The sequence below is a fragment of the Amborella trichopoda genome, chromosome 2, assembly GCF_054954075.1.
Source record: "Amborella trichopoda isolate Santa Cruz 75 chromosome 2, AtrichopodaSantaCruz75HAP2 v2.0, whole genome shotgun sequence".
Classification (NCBI taxonomy): Eukaryota; Viridiplantae; Streptophyta; class Magnoliopsida; order Amborellales; family Amborellaceae; genus Amborella; species Amborella trichopoda.
Window position 1 is genome coordinate 17104157 of NC_142337.1, and position 12471 is coordinate 17116627.

General features: G+C 37.3%; 2 protein-coding genes across 3 annotated transcripts; one reads left to right on the forward strand and one right to left on the reverse strand.

Annotated features, from left to right (window-relative positions):
- The first annotated feature begins 241 nt into the window (after nucleotides 1–241).
- Nucleotides 242–5303, forward strand: LOC18445739 (O-Glycosyl hydrolases family 17 protein). Of its 2 annotated transcripts, none has more exons than XM_011629314.3 (4): nucleotides 242–960; nucleotides 1529–2815; nucleotides 3923–3950; nucleotides 4770–5303. In XM_011629314.3, the coding sequence occupies exons 1-4, from the start codon at nucleotides 906–908 to the stop codon at nucleotides 4939–4941; spliced, it is 1542 nt and encodes a 513-aa protein (XP_011627616.1). In that variant the 5' UTR covers nucleotides 242–905; the 3' UTR covers nucleotides 4942–5303. The 2 variants fall into 2 exon arrangements, with proteins under 2 accessions (XP_011627616.1, XP_088714321.1); XM_088858195.1 differs by having other exon boundaries at nucleotides 704–960; nucleotides 1493–2815.
- A 3797-nt stretch (nucleotides 5304–9100) lies between these two features.
- On the reverse strand, nucleotides 9101–10168 carry LOC18445738 (cytochrome P450 71A1). The gene is made up of 2 exons (XM_011629342.2): nucleotides 9984–10168; nucleotides 9101–9853 (listed from the first exon to the last, which is right to left on the reverse strand). The coding sequence occupies exons 1-2, from the start codon at nucleotides 10038–10040 to the stop codon at nucleotides 9164–9166; spliced, it is 747 nt and encodes a 248-aa protein (XP_011627644.2). The 5' UTR covers nucleotides 10041–10168; the 3' UTR covers nucleotides 9101–9163.
- Nucleotides 10169–12471: the final 2303 nt, after the last annotated feature.

Consider the following 12471-nt stretch of genomic DNA (forward strand, 5'->3'; position numbering starts at 1 on the left):
GATATTGTGATTGGGGCAATCTTAGCCATCCATTCAGAATGGATGGTTGGATAAGGGGAATGATAGAACTTCTACGTTGTTGGGGAAGCATGAAAAGCTCGCCCAATTTCAAATGAAAGAGAATTTTTTCTTATTGAGAATTAAAGATGTTCACATCCCCGGCCCGAGAGGTGGACCCCAAATAGCGTTAGCCCCGACAGCTCCAACCCGGCCATAAAATCAAGATGAGTGGGCTAGACGTGAAACAACTAGAGAGTAGAAAGGCCAGGGAGCGTATAATATACGAATCGGACGTGTCCAGGGGAGGGAATGGCTCGGCACTAAAAATAAGAGGGCTTAGGCTATGAAATGTTACCGACGGATGGGCTATGGCCGGGCCATCACGGTCTGGAGGTAGGCCAGCCGGGAGTTGAGGCAAGGCCGGCTCGATTCAATAAATCCCAAGCTTGGCCCTCCTTTTCTTCGTTCTTTTCCTTAATTTTTTTTTTGGTTGATTTTATTTAACCCAGCCTGGCCCTCATAGGGCTAGGGTCGGGCTTCGGCCTGGTTAGAACCAGGCTGGCTGACCACTATTTAACGACTAGGTCCGGGTAAGACTACAGTGGCCCGGCCCGTTGCCAACCCTAGGCATTTCCATGTCCTGGATCAAGTGGTGCCCGGCTGTATGGCAATCATATTTCTCCGGAGTCTTGCTCAGGGCTTCAATTTTCTACTTTTTTTATTTTTTATTTTTTTCTGGACTGTTTTTCCTGCTTTTCAACCACCTTTACATCTCACACGCTCTCTCACATCACATTCCAAAAAGTGGTCTCTTCTCTCCTTTCAAGCGACATAGCGGATGAGAGAGAAGGAAGAAGGAGCGCCTCCACCGATGGCCGGCCGATTTATATGAGCAGTTATCTTCAATGGACGGGCCCTGTCTCTTTGTCCTCCTCCTCCTCACTGCAACAGCACTTGCAGGTAAGTGAAAGGGCCCCAAAAGCTTTTCTCTTCCATTCATCACTTTTCACCTGAATACTTTTCTTCTCAGTTTGAAAAGAGGAAAACCAGAGGTTCAGACTTCAGATTTTTCTTCTGTAAATCACTCTCCATCTCCCATTCCCTATGATGTAAGTGAAAATGTTGGGTTTCTTTCACTGTTATGCGAGAGGAAGATTAAGAATGAGATTCCCTCCCAATTTTTTCTCTTTTTTTTGTTTTTGTTTTTTGTTGGTAGCGATTGAGCTTCTGGAGTCCCCTTCTCCATATTCCAGAATATTAGGGTTTTCTGTTAGATATGAGTGAAGATTGAGCTCCTCTGAACCCACCGTCGTCTGTCTCAGAGATGGGTTTTTTCGCTTCTTCGATTGGAAAGTATAAGCTCGCTGTCCTCTTGGATTTATGCCAGTTTCTATTGTGAAGCTAAACAAAAGATTGAGCTTCTGTCTCTCTCCATTTTGCTCCCCTCCCCTCCCCTCCCAATTTTGATTTTCATTTACAACAATGGTACCAGGGCTAAGCGCGATGCTTTCGTAAACTGATTCCACAGATGGAGCGCAAACAGGTGGAGGCAAAGGAGAAGCTGCTTTTGTGGGGGTGAACATAGGCACAGACGTCTCCGATGTCCTCTCCCCCTCCGACCTCGTCTCCCTTCTGCAGCGCCAGAAGATCACCCAAGTCCGCCTCTACGATGTGGACAAGGACATCCTCAAGGCCCTAGCCCGCACCAGCATCCAGGTCATGGTTGGAGTCCCTAACAACCAACTGCTCGCCATTGCTCAATCCAATGCCACTGCGGCAGCCTGGGTCCAACGCAATGTTGCTGCCCACCTCCCGGACACTGACATCATTGCAATAGCCGTGGGCGATGAGGTCCTCACCTCCCTCCCCTCTGCTGCCCCTCTCCTCCTCCCTGCCATAAAATCCATCCACTCGGCTCTAGTCTCTGCCGCTCTGGACTCCAAAGTTTATGTGTCCACCCCCCACTCGGCCGACATTATCGTCGATCCATTTCCCCCCTCTCAAGCTTTCTTCAACCAGTCTTTCAACTCTGTCCTCTTGCCTCTGTTACAGTTTCTCCGCCAAACTGGGGCTCCACTTATGATGAATCTATACCCTTACTATGTGTTTATGCAGAATAAGGGGGTTGTTCCCATTGATAATGCTCTGTTCAGGCCGCTGACCCCTGCGAAAGAGGAAGTTGACCCGAACACATTGCTGCATTACTTGAATGTGTATGATGCCATGATCGATGCGGCTTATTTCTCAATGGAAAACGTTAATGTCACTGATGTTGTGGTCATGGTAACTGAGTCTGGGTGGCCGGGAAAGGGGGACTCAGAGGAACCTTATGCTACCATCGACAATGCCGATACATATAATTCGAACCTGATCAAGCATGTTTTGGACCGGAGTGGCACGCCCAAACATCCGGAAATCACATCGAGTGTTTATATCTACGAGCTTTTCAATGAGGATTTGAGGCCTCTCCCTGTTTCTGAGATGAATTGGGGCTTGTTTTATGGGAATGGAACACCTGTTTATTTGCTTCATGTTTCGGGGACAGGGGTGTTTATGGCGAATGATACAACAAACCGAACTTTTTGTGTAGCGGTAGAAGATGCGGACAAGAAGATGTTGCAGGCGGCGTTGGACTGGGCCTGCGGGCCTGGGCACACGAATTGCACTGAGATACAGCCTGGAGAGGTTTGCTATGACCCCAACAATGTGAAGAGCCATGCTTCATATGCATTTGATAGCTATTATCAGAAAGAAGGGAAGGTGGGAGGGTCCTGTGATTTCAACGGGGTTGCCACCGTCACAACCACTGATCCGAGTATGCCACTGTTTTACTCTCCCTCAGTCCTCTCTCCCCATCTCTCTTTGTGTCTAATTTTTAACATGGAGACAGACCATGAATATGAAAAAAAATGAAAAAATACTTTGAAAATTAAAAAATATAATTATCTTAAAAAAATATTTGGACTGTTAGTTAAAATTGTTTTTAGAACGCATATTGTACAAATGCAGTCCATCCCTCATAAAACAATTATTCTTAAGTTTTTCCCATACTTTCTCTGTATATATATCTGTTTTCCTCACTTTTTGCATGTTTGTGCCCCTTTTTCCCTTATTCAAAGATTGTGTCCCTCTTTCTATAAATATATAATCATTTTTGGAGTTTAAAACTTTATAATTAGATATGAAAATAGATTTTAAAATAATTTTAATAATTTTTTTATACCAAAAATTAAAATTTAGAGGTACACCTTAATTGGATTGTTTAAGGTTCCTTTCAGAAACCACACCCTATATATATATATATATATATATATATATATATATATATATATATATATATATATATATATATATATATATATATATATATATATATATATATATATATATATATATATATAAAAGGGAAAAGATGCTGTGTGCCCAGGTGGGTATTGCTACAGTAAACGCCTACGGTTTAGATTGAATCTGGGCCGATCTGATGATCACGGATGTTCGATAGTGTTTGAATTTTCTACAAATCCAAATCACTTAAAATTTTAAGTGCGTGTTCTTAAAAAATAAGCGAATCTATGAAAAATATCAAAAATAATTTTAAATTAAATAAATTGATCAAAATACCTCCGAAAAGTTTGGGGGTATTTTGGTAAAAATATTTTTGCGAATTATTTTTTTTATAATTTTATTAGGTGCGACTTGATGAGAATAACATACGTCTAAAATTTCAAGTGATTTGGATTTGTAGAAAACAATTAAAATTCAAACACTATCGAACATCCGTGAACGTCAGATCGGTCGTAGAATGGCTATATGAAGGTATGACGTGTATATATATATATATATATATATATATATGTGTGTGTTTTCATTTTCCTTACATTTGTTTATTTTTTGGTTAATAGATTAGTTTTGATTTGTGCAGGTCATGCGAGCTGCATCTTCCCTGGAAGGTGAGATAAACGGACTCTCGTGTACTTTCTAATATTAACAAAAAGTGTAAGGTGGGCACCTTATACTATATAATAAGTAAGGTGCACTTTTAAATTTTGTGAAATAATGTAGTTTTGGTGTTGAAACCTTACGAATGGCTTCAAAATTATATTTAACCCCAATTATAAAATTTAAAATTTAAAAAAATGATGTAGATTAAGCAGATCTATAAATATTTAAAAATCTTGAAAATAAATTATCTAAATAACTTAAAATTCCCCTTTTTTTCTTTTCTATATTATATACATCTAGATATTGAGATGATCAGGTAGAATACTTTAGAACAATATTGTCAGATTCGCTTCAGAGTCTTCTTCGGTTTGGTGACAAAAATGAAGTAATTCGGAGAAAGATTTCATACCTTTTTTTTTAATTTAATATAAATAAATTAGATATTTATTTATAAAATATACAAAAATAATGATGTTTTTTTAAAAAATAAAAAATACTTTTGTATAGGTATTTCTTTTTTGACTTTAGCAACCCAAAGCATCCACAGAAGCAGGCCGAAGCGGCCCGAGTCTGAACGAAACGGTAGTACCACGCTTCTTTTCGCTTCGATTCATGCTTAAAATCCGAATGCTTTGAAGAAAGTGATTTTGAGAACATTGCTCTAGAATTTTTGATGTGCACCTTACCGACTTATATAGTATAAGTTTGCAACCTGATGTAAATCTTTGTCATGAGAAAATGATTCTGCCTTAGATTTTGTTTTGTGACTGTTACATGGAGAACCTCACGTTTGTGGTTTGTATGCACTGCTGAATTATTATTTGCAGTACAAAAATAAGTAATGTTACAAGAGCAGGAAATGGGACAAGCACTAACAACCAGGGTTGCAGAACAAATAGAGGAGATGAACAAGGCTTCAAGATTTCCATTATTTGCTTCATCCTCACTTGTTTCTTTTGGCCATGGGAAGTGGCAAGATTTGCAGCCAGGCTCTCCTAGAGAGAGAATAGATAGGAAAGGTCGAGAGAAAAAGAGAGGGGAATCGAGCCTAAATTCTTTGATTTATTTCAATTAATTTTGTGTGAATGGAGAAAAGGGGTTGAAGTGTCAGCATTTCATTCCTTTAATTTTGGAAACTTTATTCATTGGTAGGCCGACCACATGAATTGGGATGGTCCTCCCCGCTCTTTTGGTTTATATAATGCTAAGTGTAATGCCTTTGTAATTTAATAGCTTTGTGGCGAGGGAGTGTGCCTATGTAATTTGATAGCTTTATGGCAAGGGAATGCTTAAAGGGTGCGGTTTGTATATGGCCGAGGCTCTAAACAATTAAAGTAAAGTGCATCTTTAGTGTCGAGAAATGTGGTTTTAATATTGGAAATGTTTGTGATAGTTTTAAAATATATTTTTATCTTTAATTATAAAATTTAAACCTACAAAGTTAGAGAAAGCTTGAAGACTTTGAAAATTGACGGTCTAAAAATACATTATAAAATAAACTATTATCAAAACTTAAAATCTATATTTTTTTCATGTCCATGCATCTTGATATCGAAATGATGAATTTGAAGATCAAAATCTCTTCTAATAAAATTTTTGAGGTGGGTTCTAATTTGATTGTTTGTTCGATATAAACTTTTTCCATGATTAAACGCTGGAGGCTTTTTCGTGAGCGCAAAAGTTTTTAGGACGGTGGGGGTTCGACTTCTACCGTTTGTAAAATTGTTCCCGAAAAGGTTCTACCCCAAAAGAAATAGGATAATGGTGCTTGCAAAGGCCTCTTTGCCGACGATGGTAAAGAAAAACTACTGTTGACTTGGATCCATGGAATTTTGTAGTACTAGATAGAAAAAAGTTTACGTAAATTTTTTAGTATAATTTTGACCTACCATAACTTTGCGTTAATACGTTAAAGTTTTGTTACACTCTTATTGAGATTACGTATGATGGATACTGTATCCGAAGTAAAGTGTGATTCTTGTGAGTTTTGAGTTAATACTTTGGTGCATTTATCAAGCATTTTAATATACGATTCCAAAGTTTTAAAATTTATATTAACCTGAGACGATCTTGCAATATTATGAGACTCTATATTGAATTTACCTTTTCTCCTAATGCGGACACAAAAATAACTCCAGATATTCCATTTCACAATTTTCAATATATACTTTATTCCTCAAAGATTCTTATTAACAAAAGGAAAAAGGTTTATATAGCGCCAAGGCTCTAAACAATCAAATTAGATCCCACCTCAAAAATTTTACTAGGAGAGGTTGTTTTGATGCCCAAATGTCCGCAAATTGATCATCTCGATATCAAGATGCATGAACATGAGAAAAAAATGGATTTCAAGTTTTGGAAATAGTGCATCTTGTAATGCATCTTGTAATTTATAGCTACTTGTATGAATTCGTTTCACACATACAATTGATAGAAGTCCGTTTTTTTCACACATTACAAGATGCACTATTTCCAAAACTGGAAATCCATTTTTTTTTCTCATGTCCATGCATCTTGATGTCAAGATGATGAATTTGAGGACATTTAGGCGTAAAAACAACATCTTCGAGTGAAATTTTTTAGGAGGCTCTAATTTGAATGTTTAAAGCCTAGGCTCTATATAAAAATTTTCCATTAAATAATATATAACAAAAAAATACTATATAACATACATGTATATATAAAATAATATATAATTTTTTAATTATTGGGTTGGATCCAGATCGAATCCACCTATACCAAATCCGATATGAATTACTATTCGGATCCAAATTTTGGATCCGAATCCAACCCATAAGATCCAAATTGTGGATCCATACCTTGATCTGGATAGGATCTGAAATTCAGGTTTCGGATCCAAACGAGTAAATCCTCTGCCCTAACTACTCGATCCCCAAAAGAAAAATAAAGCTTTGATCATGGATATACCTTGAGAAAGTGGCTGTTGAAGTATTTTTAAGTTTCTGTATTCTTTGCACATTTCAACTTAAAATCCCCTCATCAATAAGATGTTAGACTAAAGAGCACTTTAAAACCCAATAAAACAATTATAATATAATGCTTTAAAACCTTCTAGTTGATCATTTTGACCTCTAGATGTATGAATATAAAAAAAGAATAATGATCCTATAAGACCCTCCCACACCCATGTGTGTAGGACCCTTACACAACCCAAAGGATCACCATTAAATTTGACACAGATCTCTAGAAAAGTCAAGTCCCATACCCATGTGATAACTTTTTTAGAGATCTGTGCCAAATCTAATGATGATCCTTTGAGGCTCTACACACATGGGAGTGGGAGGGTCTCATAGGATCATTACTCATAAAAAAGAAACTTAATTATTAAAAAAAGTGCATCTTGTGATGGAACATGTGGATTGTCATGATTTTTAGGTGTTTATAAATCTACTTGATCTGCATACCATTTTTGCAGCTTCAAGTTTTCATGATTATGAGTTAAAAATAGAGTTTCAGGCCATTGCAAGGGTTTTAGACAAGAACTACATCTTTCGACACAATTTAAAGGTGCACCTTTCATTGATTATTTAAGGCCGACACTTCATACAGACCCCACTGAAATAGTAAAAGGAAAACATTTGTCTAGTTAAAAAATAGATTTCAAGGTCTAGAAATAGTTTTATTATTATCATTATTATTTTTTTGTAATTTTTATTTTTAGGGGTGGGGGGACTTTTCTTTTGACTTTTTGGAAAGGTTTACAGGTATCAAAATGTGTACAAAATTCGAAGTGTGTTAACTAACAAAATTGTTACATCAAAACCCTTTTTATCTAGAGTATTGGCTTCTACATTATTCTCTCAAAAATAGTGATTAAATTGGATACCCATCCCCTGGTAATATCATGAACTTGATCAAAATAGTGGATCAATCTCCAAGGCATTAGTCGCTCCTATTTGCTCCACCTGATCACATTCAAAGAATCTTCTCAATGATAAACCCATTTTGCATACCTCATAAGAGAAGAATTCCTTGCACCAAGGCTTTAATCTCAGCCTCATTAAAGGAGCAAGTGCTCCCTGGGCCTCAATATGTGAGCTTAATAGGTCTACAAATAGTTTATGTGGTGTATCTAGTTTCTCCCGTGTATTTGAATGACTTGTATTCTAACTGTTTGCACAATGGAAAAATCTGAATTATTTTAGAGCTTTAAATTTCATAAGTACTAAATTGTTAGGTCAATTGTAATATTTCTGGTGTCCAGACTGCATCTTCAATGGGGGGTTTTGAGATGCTCTTAACTTTCATGATGTTCCCTGGGCTTTACATTTAGAAACTTTATATAATGAGACCATTTACTTTTTGATATAAAGAGGTCATAATCATCATTAACCATTAGATTTGAAGTCGGGTTGTCGAGGATGTGTCATTGTTTGAACACAAAGTCCAAAATAAGACTTCTTGAATGTTGTAATGCACTTCCGTTTAATGGATTTCACGTCCAAGGGCTATAAGTAATTGTGACTCCTTGTAATAAAAATAATGGGCTCATAGTATACAATTCATGAATAGAGGTATGAGAACTCGTAAGTCAACTTTTAATTCTTGTAGAGTTTGATAGAAGTTATTGATATGGTAATCATCAAAATTATCGAATGCGAGGATTAATCACCTTGATCAGTGGTTGGAGGTGATGAAGGAACAGGGAACCTATCAGGACATTACCTTTGTGTTTAGCAATTAGGACTGATAGAGGTTTAACCACCACAATCATGTTTGCATTTGCGATCCGAAAACCAAAAATTTAGCTTATTATGATGAGGACTGATGGAGGAAAGAGCTGGTTTTGTGTGTGTCTAGCCAATGTTTAAACTATCGGTGGTTCGACTCAGAAGCACCCCAGTCAAGAGCCTGCAGGTAGCCAATCGCATTTTTGTCCTCAAGTAGGAACCCTAATGCACCTAGAAGCCATATTACTTTTAAATATAAAACATTTGCTTTTACATAATTTGAAGGTCCTAAACCTTTTTCAAATTTTTAAATTTTTAAATTTTGTTTAAGTTTGGTAAGATGTTGCACCAACTCATGTAAGAAAAGTTCTATTTGAGGATACATTTAGCATCCCAAACTAAAATTTCGGACAGTCTTAGTTCTACCGAATAACAACATGGTTGAAAAACTGTGACCTTATGTCCTATTAGGATGTTGAGGATTCCTTTTTTTTCTCTATGTTTTTTGCTTCCACCCCTGTTTCTTTTGTCTATCTTATACCTCTCGTCAAAATATTAAATCTTCTCCAGCAGAGCAGGGAAAAAACAGAGAAAAAAAGAAAAAAAAGATGTAGTTCCATATCAGCTATTGATTGGCATTTGTGCTTTGGGCGGGGTGGCGACGAGACAAGGGGAAATTCTTTAGTCATGTCCATTGCGTATGTCCCCGGGGGTAACTTCCATTCGAAATGCAACAAAAGATTAGCCAGAGCAAGCTCAAAACTCGCGAGTCCAAATGAGATACCTGGGCATCCTCTACGACCTGCACCAAATGGTATATACTTGAAATCATTTCCCTTGTAATCCATTGGGCTATCAGTGAATCTCTCTGGTATAAACTCTTCTGAGCATCCCCAGTAATCTGGATCCGTTCCTATTGCCCATGCGTTAATGATAACCCTTGTTTCAGTTGCTATTTCATAGCCATTAACTGTACAGGTAGCTAATGTTTCTCGGGGATTAGTACTGGAGCTGTAGGGTAAAGTCGTAGAGTCTCCGTGAATGACTAATTTCAGGTAACAAACCTCCTGCATATCACTCCCATTTAGCATTTCTCTTGTACCAGCTATTCTCCTTACTTCATTTTGGGCTTTCTCCATGGCTTTTGGGTTCCTTATTAGCTCTGCCATTGCCCATGCCAGAGCATTTGTAGTTGAATCGGCACCAGCACCGAATATGTCCTGCAAGGAGCAAAATATGAAAGATCCAATAACAAGACCACCTATTCAAGAGGTTGGACACTTAAAAATATTAACATAAAAATAAAAATTCCAACTGTTATGTGTGTGAGACAGAGAGAGAGAGATATACCACGATTATTGCTTTGATGTTGTCCCTGGTTAAGTGAAATTCTAGTGTCTCATCCATTTGGAGCTCAAGCAACTCGTCAATGAGGTCCTCCTTTTGTTGCTCACCAGGGGAGCTCTTACAGTGAGGCTCCTCATGGTCATGCAAGATTTCCTTGAAGAAATCATCAAATTTGCGAAAGTTTTTACTCAATTACTGTGAAAACCAGTAAGAACATCGATCCACCCCATCCATGGGAAGAAGTCTCCAAAGTAGAATGCTCCTAAGAGCTTCTTGTTTTCTTTTATTATCAAGTGGAACCTGTTCGAGCCTCCAAAGATTCCCCTTCTTCAAAACTCTTTCCAAACGCTATCCTGCACAATATGTACATAGTGAGCAAGAGGAATAGGTGGCTCAGGTTCACCGTTTGAACTAGAAATGGCTTGAATTAGGCGCACAACTTCCTCTTCTCTCACATAGCCAAAGGACTCAACCCTCTTGCACTCAACAACTCAATGACATATATCTTGCGTAGGCCCCTCCAATAAGCACCATAGGGTGGAGTTGTAAAGTAGATGCTTTGCAGCAGTGAGAGAAGGACTACTCGCAAAGGTTGCATCGTATGTCTTCAGGAAGGCCTCCGCCATTAGTGCTGAGGAGACCATGAGTGTCGGGGCTCAGCCGAGCATGAAAGGGCCATGCTTCCTCAGAGAGGTCTCTGAGAGAGCGGTGTAAGAGTGGGGAAATTTGGTGAAGGTTCCCTATAAAAGGGAGTTTAGGTGGGCTTGGAGGCCTTTTCCTTGAGGGCCTGTCCTCTTGTAATTGAGAAGCAAGAAGGAAATTATTAGTACTAGGAGGAGGAAAAACCCTGTCCATGATATTGTTAAGGAAAAGATAAAGGCTATGGGCCCATAGTAAAACGAAAATATAAGAGTCTTGGCCATGGTTAATTCACTGGTAGACTAGCTACATGATTAAATACCTGCAAGCAATAACATAAGATGACAAGCACATAAATTAAAGATTCGGGTTTGGGTTAGTGGTCAGGACATAAGGGCCTGAGCACCACCATCCAAGGCCCCCATTAATGTAGAATATATAAGTATGTATATAAATCACTCAAGCCTGTCATTAAACTTGAGAAATATGGAGGAGCTAATCAGATTAGACTTGTCATATTGATTCATTTTAAGAAGGCGAATTTATCTAAAAGAGATTCATTTTAAGAAGGCGAATTTATATAAAAAAATCCCGGACCTAATTGGTCAGCGCTTAATGATTTCCAAAAAAAAAAAAAAAAAAAAAAAAAAAAGAATTTATCTAAGGAGGAGCTAATTAGATTAGACCTGTCATATTCATTCATTTAAGAAGGCGAATTTATTTAAGCACCCATGATAGAGCTATTTAACAACTTACCCATATTTTTTTATTTAATTTTAAGATACCCATAAAAAAGACAAGATCATGATTTGGAATGATTGCAAAAGCATAAAATATTAAATAGTGCAAATCTTATCAGTCAGGTATTTCACAATGTACCAATATTAATGAAGTATTTCATGTGTATTGGGCTGCGGTAAGATTGTCATTTATGTGATACGATATGTCGAGAAATATTCATCGCATTGGGGCAATTGCATGTTTTGTTTTTACGATGGTCAAGAACTAATCCGATATTTTCCAAAAGATAATAATATTTCCCAAAAAATAAAAGTACTATTTTTTCCAAGTGATTGAAATTAAAAGGGATTGTCTTTTTCACTTGAATCAGTTTTTGGCCCAAGTGATTACTGCCACGGTTTAAGTTTAATCAATTAACAATGAACAAATAATAAATAAATAAATAGATAAAACAATACATCTATTCCACGAACCCAATTGTACTTATTAACTAAAAAATAAAAATAATAATGAATATGCAAATCTATTTTGTGAGAGTTAATTCTTTATGATTGAATACAAACCAAGGTTTTTAAAAAGAGCGATCCGGATTATAATAGCTTGATCCGGATCTCTAATTAGTGGTTATGCTTGGTTCCCAACAAATATCAAGAACTAGCTGGTTCTCACCATGAATCGTTTGGTCCTGGCCGGTTCTCTGATAGAGCCAGTTCTTTGATAGAACAACTGGCCAGTTCTATCAGAGAACCGACTAGAATCGACTTCACCTATTATTTTTTAATATTTTTCAATTATTTTGTTCTTTATTTTTATTGGCCTATTCACTTTGCCAGATCACCAATATGGATTGCTGATCCGCCATTGGTTGATCTGGGTCACCTATCTGTTTTTTTTTAATCCTTAGCGTCAATGAAAAGCTAAGGAGTTCTTACCATTTTTTTAAACCTTGTTCTCACCATGGTGTGATGCCAAAAGTCTTCCCTCGGCCTTACTATTATTCCATTTTGACTTGACCACTTTCTTAGTTGCACTCCCACCCAACCGAATCATACACAACCGTGGGGAGAAATACTAAAATAGCGATATCAAGTCTCCACTTCTTAATATTGTG

Excerpts from the sequence above, each read along its gene's own strand:
- LOC18445739 (XM_011629314.3), top strand. The coding sequence starts at position 906 with ATGGACGGGCCCTGTCTCTTTGTCCTCCTCCTCCTCACTGCAACAGCA. Across the intron at positions 961-1,528 it reads CACTGCAACAGCACTTGCAG|ATGGAGCGCAAACAGGTGGA; the intron begins GTAAGTGAAAGG and ends CTGATTCCACAG. Across the intron at positions 2,816-3,922 it reads CGTCACAACCACTGATCCGA|GTCATGCGAGCTGCATCTTC; the intron begins GTATGCCACTGT and ends TGATTTGTGCAG.
- LOC18445738 (XM_011629342.2), bottom strand. The coding sequence starts at position 10,040 with ATGGATGAGACACTAGAATTTCACTTAACCAGGGACAACATCAAAGCA. Across the intron at positions 9,854-9,983 it reads ACATCAAAGCAATAATCGTG|GACATATTCGGTGCTGGTGC; the intron begins GTATATCTCTCT and ends TGCTCCTTGCAG.